General features: G+C 28.8%; 1 protein-coding gene across 1 annotated transcript in view; it reads right to left on the bottom strand.

The window, feature by feature from the left end:
* Nucleotides 1–14033, bottom strand: part of LOC121113736 (A-type potassium channel modulatory protein KCNIP1-like) — a 201907-nt gene that overhangs the window by 50897 nt on the left and 136977 nt on the right. The window contains exons 3-4 of the mRNA XM_071886821.1: nucleotides 7148–7217; nucleotides 6914–6984 (exon numbers count right to left, since the gene is read on the bottom strand). Of these exons, the coding sequence (XP_071742922.1) occupies nucleotides 6914–6984; nucleotides 7148–7217 (141 nt within the window). The remainder of the gene's footprint in view (nucleotides 1–6913; nucleotides 6985–7147; nucleotides 7218–14033) is intronic.

The following is a 14033-nucleotide window of genomic DNA, read 5'->3' as shown; positions in this document are numbered from 1 at the left end:
TTAACAATAAAGGCGTTGCTTTTAATTATCAATTCGTTTTTGATCGGATAACAAATTGTTGAGATTCAGGAATAACCCCGATCTTCCTATCCTATATTAAATATATAAAATCACATTCAATTTGTAATTACAAGGGTACCAGATACTTATGTTACGTTTTTGTCATCTTCTTTCTCTGGATAAGAAAGTCTGGGAAAAGCAATTATCTTAAAGACATCGAATAAAAATTTAGTGAAATCACTAGTTGACACCGGAAGTACTGAGAGGTTAATCTCTCTAAAACTTATTCAAAGATATAATTGGAAAATAATTGATTCGCAATTGAAAGTATCAATGGCATCTTCTTCCTTCCAACGTGTCTTCGAGGGAGTTCGTGCATAGTCAAGGGTTCTTGAAAAGAAAGGTTATGTTAAAGTTGAGTTCTTGGTATTGCCAAAACTCGACACTCCAAGAGTATTCTAAAATTGAAATTTCTTTTTGAAGGCCAAGAAAATTGTATGAAAAGTATGTTATCTTTCAACTATGAAAGTCTGGTTTCAAACTCTCTTTGAAAACTTAACTCTACATTGACGACCAAAAGCTATGAAATAAAAGTCAGATTTATTGAAAAAAGTAAACCCTCATGGAAGACTCAGTACACATAATTACGAATAATGTATTAAAAACAACTTGTTATAAATTATACCCAACACATTACTAAATATACTTGACAAAATGCCTATCTACACCCAAAGATTGAAGATCTGTTGAATAGGATTGCCAGACATTCGATGGTTAGTACAACCCACTTGAAAAGCAGCTTTCATTAGATAGTCATTGAATAAAATATGAAGATATTTGGAGCATTTGAAGGATGCGGCAAACTCTACCAATTAACAAGAATTCCTTTTGGTGTTACCATTGAAGTGGTTGGTGTCCTAAGGGGGATAGATTATACCAATTCTACAACTACAACAAAATACGTATATGCATAAATATGGGGGTTCCCTTCAAAAGTCAGTGCTACTTGTTTATTTCTTTCTGTTTGGAATTCGTTTGAACCGAGGAAATGGAGTGATTTAAAAAAAAAATGGACGAAAATAATTTCTTTTGTTGATTAAACATTATTTTATGAAAAGGCTAAACGCCTCCAAACACTAAAAAGATGTTTGATAAATATTATGGGGACTTTGCACTTTGAATTAGAACAGTTTATAAGTGGTTTTAAAAATTTCCGGTGTGGCCATATGGCCAAAAGTTACAATGAATGTTCTGAACGCCATGTTGAGGTTACTACTCCAAAAATAATTGATAAAATCCATGATATGGTGATGGATGATAAACAGTGATGGTGCTTGAGATTGCTCCTGCTGTAGTTATCTCGAGTTGGATGCATATTTCCATAAATTTTGGGACCACCACTGCTGAGTGTGAGCTGGTGCATTTTCGTGATACACTTGTTTTACCCTTTTCCAGATAGTTAATGAGAATTATTCTTTGTAAATCCAAAAGAAAGCCCCCATAATCTTTCCGACCAATTCCTCAATTCAAACATATGCTAAACAGAAAGAGATAGACTAATCTGTCTAAAAGTTGGTAACAAGAGATGCTAATAACGAAACATAATCTCGATACGCGCCAGTAGTACCATCTTTCAGACTTTTCAAACGACCGGTATCTGACATAAATATATGTGGGAATTGTATAGAAGAACATAACGAGAACCTTATCAAATTTAAAAAAGTCGTCAAAAATTATAGTTTGGTATTTAATGAAGAAAAAAGTAAATATTATGTATCAAAAATAACGCTACTGGTATACATCTATTATCTATTCTATTACAACGTGTACTAGGAATGCTTGCTGATTGGATGTATATTTTTTCGAAAAGCTAAGAGCACTAACAAACATCAGTCGTTGATGAGATACAAACTGAAGATATTGGAGGATTACAAGAAGAAAATTACAAAATAAAGGAAACACGTTAGTACATAATCTGAGTCAACATATACTTGGATGTTAAGAATATCGACAAGAAATCCAAGATCGCCAGATTATTAAAGATATTAAGTAGGAGAGTGTGAAATTGTTCTATGAGCACACTCAAAACACAGTTAATCAATACTTAGATGTTCCATCCTCATTTATAATGAATTGAGCTTGAAAAGATAATAAAAAAAATTGTTCAGGTTATTAGCTACAAAAAAAAAAACGCACATAAAAAACTGCTTAGATTTTACAAGCCTAAATGTCTACTACTCCTTTAAAAAAGAATGTAAAGCACTAAGCTTACAGCCACTTGTTGCTAAATATCTTCTAAAATCTCATCCATTATTTTTTATATGTATGTACTTCCCTTTTCTTTTCTTTTTTCACATGAAACGCTGAGCTTAAGCGACTCCCACTCCTTGCTAAAAATGAGCACTTCTAGATAGACAAACTTTGTTTTTTTAATATAAAAGATTTGTATATATTGTCATTGTAAACAGAGATGTCGTAAACATCGGAGGGATATTGTGCCATTAGTAGAATCAAGGTTATAAATTTTTAAATAAAGTCTTATCCTTTATAATTAGTTAATATTAATTGTTATAATAAAGTTAAATAAAGCCAAAAGGAGGTTACAACAAATACATAATTCTGTATACTTTTACTTGTCACATTTCCGTGTCATTTGAGTTTTGAGGAGATAGAATAATGGCTTTTTGTGTTTATCCGTAGAGAGTAAGTACAAGGTACCAAACGTAGTTTTTGTTTATTGCCATATAAACTTCTTTTCTCATAGCATAATAGTCTCAGTTTGCCTCTGATGAAAAAAAGGCAAAAATATAAGAACCAACATATTATTTAATAAAGTAAGTGAACTTTGTCAAGAATAGAAAAGCAATTTTGTAAAAAACAACCCATTTTTTATAAAATCTACAGCACTCGGAGCCAATAGATGATGTCTAGATTAAATACATATAAAACTAATGTAATTCAATCACTAATCTAAATGTTTCCGTTAGGAAACATATCAATCATCAATGAGAGAATCGAATTAAATTTTGAATAATGGTTCGAAACTATAAATAAACTCATTTTTCTTCATTGAGACCATCAATTTTATGTCAGGCCATGCATAGATTTCGCTATTCCTTTCTTCATTGGGATATTTATTATTACTAGAGTTATATATCATTTTTGTAAATTATATTGATTTATTTAAAACTAAAGTCATTTTAATAGGACAAATAAATAGCAAATAATATTTATTAAACATTTCATCCAATCCAAGGGTAATCAATCTTCCTAGCTTTAATCACTACTTGTCAGCAACTCATACTATAGATACTTCGCCCCATAAGTTGACTGACCTATAAAAGTATAGATAAATATACATCACTCTTTTTAGTGTACCTTTAATTGGTCAGATGGAGTTGCATTTATTAAGTATAATTAAACATTAATGGATAACATTTACTCTCAATCTGATCTAGGAATCTTCTTTGAAGTTCAGATACATAAATTATATTTCCTTCTCTAGGAAGGACTGAGGGAGGTGCAAATCTATGCACATTGAGTTCAAAGAATAATTTCTACCGCGCGCGTTGTCTATTGAGCTACGTTGCTCCATCTCTTCCCACTTGACTGATAGATCCTCCTTCTCCTAAAAAAAATATTATTCAATTACAGTCCTTAGTACCGTGCTTTAAATTAATACCTATACATTTTTTGTTGGTAATTCTTTAGAAATAAACACATTCAACGATATCCATGTGTTTGTGTTATGTTTTTTATTGAAAATTTTAGGAACTAAATGTTCTTACAAAAATTTTTTTAATAAAAAATATATGTGAAAGAATAACCTTTCCTAAAGTATAATGTTAGACATTTTAGAAATATAAACAGAATATACTTAGTTATTATATTATACACATAAAAGAAAAATTGAATAATATGGAAAAAGGAAAAACACCTTTTATTCCAGATATCTAGAATGACGACCATAAGAGCATAAAAATTCACCAATATTGAAGACCCTCACATAAACTAATTTAAAAATATTAAAATTCAAATTGAAACTATCTGTTAGAGACAAATATTCAAATCGACTAAAACCTTGTTTTGTCTTACGGATCAAAATGACCCGTATTCAACTTTAACAAAACGAAAAAAGACCTTCTATTGACATTTTAAGACTTGTTATAGTTTTCCGAAAGAAACCGCAACTTTAGAAAATTAAAAAAAAGCAAAAACACAGTTTTATGATTTGATTTTTGCTGAAAATGACTTGCGTACAAATATTGTCTTACGGACCATTTTGACCCAGTTATAATAAAGGATATTTTCTATAATAAATAATTTGAAAATCCTTGATATATTTTATTGTAGAGGTCACAAATGATTATTTTAGAGAGGGAGCAAGAGAATTGTTATTGTAGAATTTGTATATTTAGAGTGATAAGAAATCTGAAATGCAATATGTATTTACATAAATGCTACACAAAAGTAACTTATAAAAATATCTTTGATAAGGAAGAATTGCAATACCTGGAGTTTAAATAGGATCTATCAGAATTAAAGGATGTCGATGAATACATTTTTGTTCCTCTATGGAGATATTTTCTTGTTAAAAAATGGAAAGATTCAATGGTCCTCATTGGCAAAAAATGGGAACAAGGTGAGGAATTATACTAATAACATCATAACAATGACTCCTGGGCTCACAAGATATACCATTGCATATTTGAATGATATCCTTTCAACATTCCGTCTTCTCATCAATCCAAATATTGAACTAATCATTTTGTAAATCACTAATTTGGAAGGTTTTAGAAGAACCTGGATATGACTGACCTTCAGCCTACATTAATTTATTGACATTTTCAGGTGTCTATCGATCTTATGGTGAGGTTAGACCTGGTCTTAAGGACTCAGAGAGTAGTAGCATAATTTTTAGAACTACAATGCCTCAAAAACAAAGAAAAATATTTCTAATTAAATGATAAATAGTTAAAAAAAATTTAATTAATTAAGATATTTTGTGTCATCTTTACAAAAAACTATTCCATTCATTTTTCACTCGTAAATATTAATTAAAATGCTAAAAATACATATATATTTATAAGTAATCCAGAAAAAATGTATCCTTATTTTAAAAATAATATTAACATTTTGAGTTAAGGGCTCCAACAAGATATAATTTGTTATTCTTATAGTAAAAACATAAATTTTATAGTAAGATAAAAATTACTATAAAATATTCATTACTTTATGCGAATTGATGGAATCAAATTAGTTACGTTAATGTTTTGATGAGGTTGCGTGTATTATATTTAAGAAAAAAAAATAAGACAGGAGATCAAAAGCAAAAAAGTTAATTCAATTCACTCAGTCAATTTCATAGAATCATTTAAAAAGTAAGACCATCCTTTAGCATGATAGAAACGATGGAATTATTAATTGGAACCAAGCGAGTTCATTTTTTTGTTGAAAAAATCAACATAAAGATTGGTCGGGTTTGTAGCTTTTGAATGAGGCTTCAATCTTAACACTTTGGACAAAGTTCAGGCTTGGAATGTGTATATGATTTCAAATGATTAAATTTTCATTTACGAATAACTTCCTTTGATGAAGAAATTGCCACACAGATTCTCATGATCGAAATGCCATTTTTTAAAATTAAATAAGAAAAAAATATATATATTGGTGAAGATAATTCCTAATCCCCTGAAATATGGCGGCCTTTCTTTTAATATTTTTTGGAAATCGCTTAACTCCTACTGGATAGGGCAACTTTGGACGGAGGAACATTTCTGTAGAGCTCATCTCTCAATATTTTTAGATAACAAGTAGAAGAGTGAGTCCTACAAAGGTCTTAGAAGGAAAAGTTGACATCCTATTCGGAAAGGATGAAAAAAACTATATAAGATAGTCGTTGGTATCTTCTCCTCTTTTGAGAAGTCCCTTGGGTGGGAATTTCCTATCAGAGGTTCTCTCAGTGATATGAAGCTCCGGACAAGTGGAGTCGATTATGCAGGTGAAATAGTAAATTCAGGTGAGTTAATAAATAAAATGGATAACAGATAACACTTTTATAAACAAACTCTACAGTGTCTTTTTGCTTTAGTTGACGTGTGCATGTTTATGTATATGTTTTTTTTTATTTCAATATTTTTTTATAGTACTATTAAATTGAATCAGGGATAAGCCTTGTTGGCCTAAAGGAAAAACAAAAATCTAGTCACTTAACCTCGATTCATACTAAGTAAATTTTACGTGAGATATCTTGTTTTCATTTTCTAGCTTAAAGTGGAATTCGAGTCCTCCGAATGATAATTAGTAAGTAGAGATGGAATTGAAAATAATGAGTCCTGAATATGTCATGTTATAATAAGGCCTAGACTACAAAGCGGAAGGGAGTTTATAAACTTCAAAGACTCATTGATTGATTTGAAACCATAATCATGATGACTTACATATTGATTAATGAAAGTTATTCATTAATTATTTTAAAGATGTAGCCTTTCCAGAGAACCGATCCATCTATAGATCCATGATCTATGGGTCTTTGAATTTGCAATGATTCTTCTCTCGTATCCCCCTCTCCAAATATTCAAATATCGATAGGATTCAAGGGTACCATATTTATTTTATATTATCTTAGGGGTGGTTATCTTACAAAAAATAAATCTTATTTTCTTAAAATTTGTTTCATCACAGAATTGATAGGAATTTGAAAAATAAATAAATATGTTAGAGGCTTAAAAATATACAAATAAAAATAAAGACTGCCATTAATGTTTTATAAATTTTGGGGTATATAATATCCCTGTTCACTAATGGAGGGTTTTATATACTTTAGACACTGCATATGACTTATTTTGTAGATTAAAATGTGTTATTACTTTCAATGTATGTATGAATCTACATTAATGTAAAAAGGCCTTACCTCAAAACTGATATATCCCTTCTTTTTTGCGTCGAAAGCTTTAAAAACGTGATGAGCATATAGGGTTGCATCTGTAAAGTAGGGATAAAATGAGATTGTATTCCTTGTTTAAAAGTAAAAGTCGTTAAAAAGATAACATAATGATTTCTTTATTCTGTACTCTACAAAAAGTAAGAGTTTTCTCAAGTATAACTTATAAATATATTTTGATATACATAAAAAGACTTTACTTACTTCCATGAGGAAAAAATTTGCCGTAGATTTCTTTGAAAGTTTCTTCTTGAACAATACCTCCAGGACATTCCTTAAAACAAAAAGAAAAAAATATTTCAAAATTAATTAAAAGTAAATAATTTATCAATTCATTAATTAATTGTTTACACCAGATGGGAGACGGATGAAACACCGTTCATATAATTATGATGAATATACTTATATTTGGTGACTATTTGTACCGCTCTAGGGAAATTGCTCATAAATTTTAAAAAATAGATTCTGGGGCATCCATGGAAGGGAAAAGGCTAAAGGCTCTGTAGTCCCCAATTCCGTAATATTTATCGTTATAACTTTCTTAAATTATTATTTTGTCTAAAAAAATGTAAATGTATTTTTTTTTAAATATATTCTATTAAATAAAGTCTCTTCTGACAAATGCCTTTTTGTATTCAGACAAATATTTCACTTTCACTTCTAAATTTATCCAAAATGGATCCAATACTCCACCCTTTAAAAAAATCCGTTTGACGCCCCTGAGATTGGATAATACCCAAATATACAACAAACATATCGTTGACCCAGTGTAAAAACATACTAAGTTGCAAAACATAAAAAAATGAGTGAAATAACTTTTTGGGGTAACCTTGAATAGAGAATTTAAATTGTCAATTTTTTAAAACCAAAAGTCAATATTTTTGCATATTTCAAATACAACGGTATGCTAACTTTAATGACCTTTGAATTTATTCAGTGCAAAATCATGCTATTTACTTTAACATACAACGATTCAAAACCTTTCTAGTACCAAAAGCAAAAAATTAAGGATGAACTGATAACATCTTTATGGAGGATTCCGATTCCTTATTAAAATTATGTATAAATGAATTATATAAAGAAATAACATTTTTTGATTAAGTAGGACTTGACGAGAAAAGGCCTAAATATATCTATGATAATAATCATTATACCGGGCGAATTGTTATTATTTCATCGCCTCTATTAAGCAAATTTTGAGAGATTAAGAGTCATTATTATACAATTTTTCTTTAAATAATGTTCTAGAACACACAAATAGCTATCAATTGGAAGAAAAACATTTTCCTAGTTGCCACTATGTGGACAAAAATAAATAATAATGGTTCTCCCGTGGTTAGTAGTAAATAATTTGAAAATTAAAATGATTTAAAAAGTTAGTTGATCTCTGTGCCCAACAGTCAATTTATTACTAGTCGGCTTATTTACATTGACCACTAAAGAATAGACTTATATTTTCAATGGTTGGAAATTAATTTTATTAGACAATTCATTTATTAATGCACTTATTATATGTTAAAATTGAAAATGTAACGTTATATTCAAACATCAGTTTGATGAACATATATGTACTTAAAGCTTTTATTATAGGCATAGAAAATTGTCAATCTCATGGTTTTTTAAGTTAAATTAGTTTAAGCCTGATGTTTGTTATACACAGTACCGTAATACTTTATATGTCCTTTTCTTATAAGATATGCTTATTTGAGAGGAAATCTATCACACAACTTTGAAAAATATTTATTTTTATTAGATACTTTATTTCGACTTACATTGACTATTTTCTTTAATAATAATTCTATTTTGATAAATTCAATTTACAACTTCTAAGGCAGTGGACTCTAAGCATTGATTAATAACACTCTTTAAATGTCTTCATTTTTTTACTATGCCTACCGGACATTTCGAAAAATATAATAAGAACCAATCATGGTAAAACACATAATATAATCAATAAGATACTTGATTTTTTTCCTTCAAGAATAATTTATATTGGAATAATGATCGAATCTTTCATTTAAAGCTCAATTCAGATATCATTTGATCAAAATATGGGGTTTAATTGTGTCTCAAATTCTTCTGCCATATATAATTTTACCCCCTAAATCCTCAAAATTAACCTTCGGGAGTAAATTTTACATCTGATTGAAAATCCCTGTTAAAGATGTATGCTGAAGGACTTTTTATATCATTGAACATAAAATATGGAGAAGTTGAATATATGTAGAGTTGTAAATTATAAATATGTTCTCGAACAGTGTGTTTAATAATTTTCCAAAGCTTTTATCATTATTCTTTAATTCTTGAGGAGGAAACATATAAGTGTGTGCACATAAACGACGGAGATTCACTCAAGAGGTTTTTATATGGGAGTTAGAGCTGAAAACTCTTTTTTTTTACTCCGATTAGAATTGAGGATCGACATTACAGAAGTTCCTGCCTTTGTCCTTGCTGTATCTGGAATGGGTTTGGTATCTCAGATTTATGAGTAGCTATTCTAATGAATATGGTTGTAAAAAACCGAAAATCAACATGCTAATCCAGACAATTTGAAGATTGTTTTGGAGAGAGAAGCTTAGTTGTCATAATGTTTCGTTAAATTAGCTACAAACATCTAGCAGATGAAGAAAATAACCACAAGTCCAGCTCAGTATCTTACAATTATATTAGCAAGAAATACCCTTGTATTGATCCTCGATTATATTCCAAGTCCGATACAATGACTCATACTTATAGCTCTCCAACAAATTGTCAATATTACTCTTTGTCTTTTAAGCACTAGTGACTACTTTATAGTTACATATTCTCTCTTCAAAAATAAAATAATAAAGATATAATCTTTGGAAAATAACATAATAATTTTCACAATGCAACTACAAAAAGTATCGCACTCGTCCAATATCATATTTAGTGCAACTCAACTAATGAAATATCCTGACAGCAAAACTGTTAGATTTATTTTTCTTTTTTTTGTAAATACTTAATCTACTTAGAATTTATAACTTTAGGTATAAAACTCTATCATGCAAACATTGCTCCGACAAAAGTTAATGACTCTTTAAAACGCAAATTTATGGTGTATGTATACATGAAAGGATTTTTTCTAGTAGCCCATTTGAATATATGTGCAACTAAAATAACCAAAAATGATATATTTCCTCTGTCTCTACTCCACACCCAACACTTTTACATACATAAAATATATATGTACAGTTGGAATGTAAATGGCCATAGAACTTATGCCTAATACATGGTACATTACTTCCTTATAAGAGTTTTTTTTTTTTAGCTTTCTACTAAAGATTAAATAAATTTAGGTACAAATTAATACATTGCTTAATGGTATATACTAATTTATCATCGCCGTTATTTAATAAATATATTATGATATTTAATACTAAAGTTGATTAAATAACGTATTTATTAATCTGAAGAATAGCAAAAGAAGACTTTACCAGCTAATTCGAAATTAATGTGCAACTTATTTTATTATTGAAGGAATTATGTACATCCATTTTTTGTGTTATTAACCTCTTTTCTCATAACGTTGCACAGGAGTAACACTTCAGAAAATAGTCTATATTGTCAAAAAATATATAAAAAAAAAAAAAAGAAAAGATGATCTATTGCAATATGAGTTTAAGGATAAATATTAATGCATTTAGCATCGGAAATACCGAAGTTTACTTGTTTCACGGTTGTTTGAATCCTTTTTATTTCAATAACCTTTATATAATTCTGTCTAGGAAATTGTAAGTAAATTACTTATTACAAGAATATGAATAAAAATTGTGTTTTTTGAGATAAAATGTCTTATTCAATAAATAAAATAAAGATTATTATAGAATGTTAAAATAAAATAAGTTTATTTTTGTAGCATTTATGGACCATAATTTTCATAATTTTGCTTGAGGGCAACATTTCATAATTTTTTTTCTAGGATAGAAAATTATTTATCTTTCTTCGGGTATGTTTCTTCCAGTCAAAACATTGTAAAAAAGAAAGATAATTTTTTTAAATTTAACCTATTTTTAATTTATGAGAGAAAGGTTTCAAGGAATAAAGTAAAGATATTAAATTAAAATCATAATGAAAAATGATCCTTTCATCTCAAATGCATGTGATCGATCATAAATATTTAAACGTTGAATGAAAAGTATAAAACAAATGGAAAATATAACTGGGAAAACCATTTTTGATTGCAAGATTCCTGTAGCATTTGAATGGCCAACGAAGTGTAAATCTAAGGAAGATGCTGATACAAGTGTGAAAGATATTTATAAAACACTCTGAGGCCATTTTTGGCTGTATAAAGGGAATTTAAGTTTAGAAAAATGGTATTTTTAGGTCAAAGTTGACAATTTTAACACATCTTTTTTGAATTAACGGTTAATGATTTGTGGTTGAATCCGAGTTGAAGTGTTAATTGTGTTTTATATACAGGAAAACCATAAATTATTGAATACCTCTATGACCCTTGACATGATTAAAACAAAGTTTTTATATTTTTATTTGATCAATCGAATACTAAACAGTTTTAAAGAGTATATTTTTTTACTCTTAGCATTGTATTCGGGAAAGTACATTGGGCCTAAAATGGGTCATATAACGACGTAGCTCAATAGACAACGCACTCGGGATAAATATGCACGTAGGTTACATCCTCAGTCCTCCTTAGAGGGGGAAATATACTTTATATTTATGTGAACTTCAAATAAATTCCTAGGTCAGCTGAAGTAAATGGATTACAAAATGTTTAATTAATCTTGTAACTCCATCTGCCCAATTAAAATTAAAATAAAAAAACTGTTCAATTTTGGCAATGAAATTTTTTTATGCTAGAATAAATGACTTGACAGGCTTTAATCTTTGGCAAAGTACGTTTTTTGATTTTTTCCGCGAGGAAAGGGCTTTGTAAAGGGGGAAAATATTAACACGAGATATAAACACCTAAATATTTCATTAACATATTTAGATTAATTATCTAATTGCCTTTATAACCAAACTTTTGGAATGGGTTGAGATATCCAAGAATTCTAGTCATAGGGAGATCCTTCATTTGATTAATGAAACTTAATTTGCCTCTGGTATGATCTTTCAAATAAATAAAATACCATTATTTTTATTTATTGTATATATAAATGTTTGTGATCTTTAAGTATAATTTAGGGTAACTTCACTCGATCATTCTGATTAATTTAGTGATACAAAAGGTAGATAATTAATTCAGTATATTATGAAAGTGTTCTTCAGACTTATTTTGAGGAAAAAAAAACACATCTCAGTGTGTTTTTATGTTTATTTTATATATATATTTGTATGAAAGGGACAATCCATGATGTTCAAAAATGTTTTTCAAGTTCATTTCATTACAATGGATACACTTATTCATTCAACTTCAAATCTACCATCTTAAAAAAACAAAAAAAGTCATTGTCTTACATATGTATCACCCTACATTCATGATTCTATAATTTATAAGGCAATAACTCATTGTAAATTATGAATACATATAAAGAGATGTAAAAAATATACCTCCTAGAAAGATGATCACTATAAAAGATCCTTGCTATGCTTGAATTTTCAAAATATATTAATAAAATTTAGAGTAAAAAATTGTTAGCATTTTTTTACCGTATTAGTTTTTGCTATCTCAAACCAAATATATTTTGAAGATTACTTTTACCTGTATCAAATATCATTCACATGATACTTTGCTATTGGGGCTATTTGAACATTCGTTGTCGGATATGTGGTATCAGTATTTACACAAAGATGTTGCAAAATGGATACACAATCAAGGTATCTCTCTCAGTGGAAAAATCCGTCCTTAAAATGATCTTTATAGGAAACTCTTAGTAAAATGGTATTAGTATTATATATTTTTATACAAAAAACATTTTTCCGTTATTCAACTTTCACCACAAAAATCCCACCATTGTTGTCTGAATTAGTATCGTCTTTGGAATGAAAGATTAAATTCTTTGAAGCAGACATAAAATGAATGGGGATTAGACCAATTACCAGATCTGTTACTGATAAAGAAAGTAATAGAAATTCCGAGATCATCAAAGTGATTAGTAGATAATCATCAGAACAATCCCGTATCTACTCTGAGCAAAAAGAAAACAATAATAAATGATTGAGATTTGCTTCTTCAGACTATCCACCTCCTTAAAATCATATGGGAAGTTCCAAATTAATTAATATTTCTTCATCAACAGTCAACACAGATAATAATGATCTTATAATTCAATCAATCCAGATGTTTTTAATTGATTGATTAGACATTTACACTGTCCAAATGCAAATGGAGAAAGAGTTGGAGAGAATATCGGAGTTGATAGCATGGTCTGGTCTATTACTCAATTAATAATTATAAAACAAATAATTTTGTTTTGCATGGAAATAGATGTTATTTTACAAAACTGGTATAGTTATTTTTTTATTCTTTAGGTGAAAACATCTTATTAAAGAGTCATCACCTATAGAAGCACTCAAGAAATATGGGAAGTAAGACTGAAGATTTGTCGAAGAGTTATACACTTAGGTTCTTTTTAGACTCAGAGAAGAACTGAGGGTTGATAACAGAGTAACTCCTGTATATCTGTATCCTTTTCTAGATTGGTAATGATTTCCTTCCTCTCGTTGTTGCAGGTTGCTGATTGATTTAACATCATGCCATTTATGCTGCTCTCTTTCAAATTACGAGCTTACTTTGTTAGTTTTTCTTGTGATTTTTTTCTCTTATCAAAAATGCTGAGGATTTACATCTCAAATAAATATATTTAACATCTTGCAAGTTATCAAAATATACATTTTATTTAAATTTACACATCCTGAGATTTTGACGTTTTAAACATCTTAATATAGTATCGAGTTAGAGCGCCTATGGACAGATAAAGTTTGTAAAAACTGTTCGAAATTTATAGATGTGGTGTGTAAACATAAAACAATTTTGAGCAAAAATCAAGAAGACGAAAAATCCTTTTTATTACAATTGTACTATGCAACATATTGGAACTGTATCCAAGATAACTTAAGAAATAATCTATCTTTGGAATGTTTGATATTACCTTTCATTTTCAGA

This window comes from Lepeophtheirus salmonis, chromosome 2 (assembly GCF_016086655.4).
Source record: "Lepeophtheirus salmonis chromosome 2, UVic_Lsal_1.4, whole genome shotgun sequence".
NCBI classification, from domain to species: Eukaryota; Metazoa; Arthropoda; class Copepoda; order Siphonostomatoida; family Caligidae; genus Lepeophtheirus; species Lepeophtheirus salmonis.
This window is presented reverse-complemented; position numbering and strand designations above follow the sequence as displayed.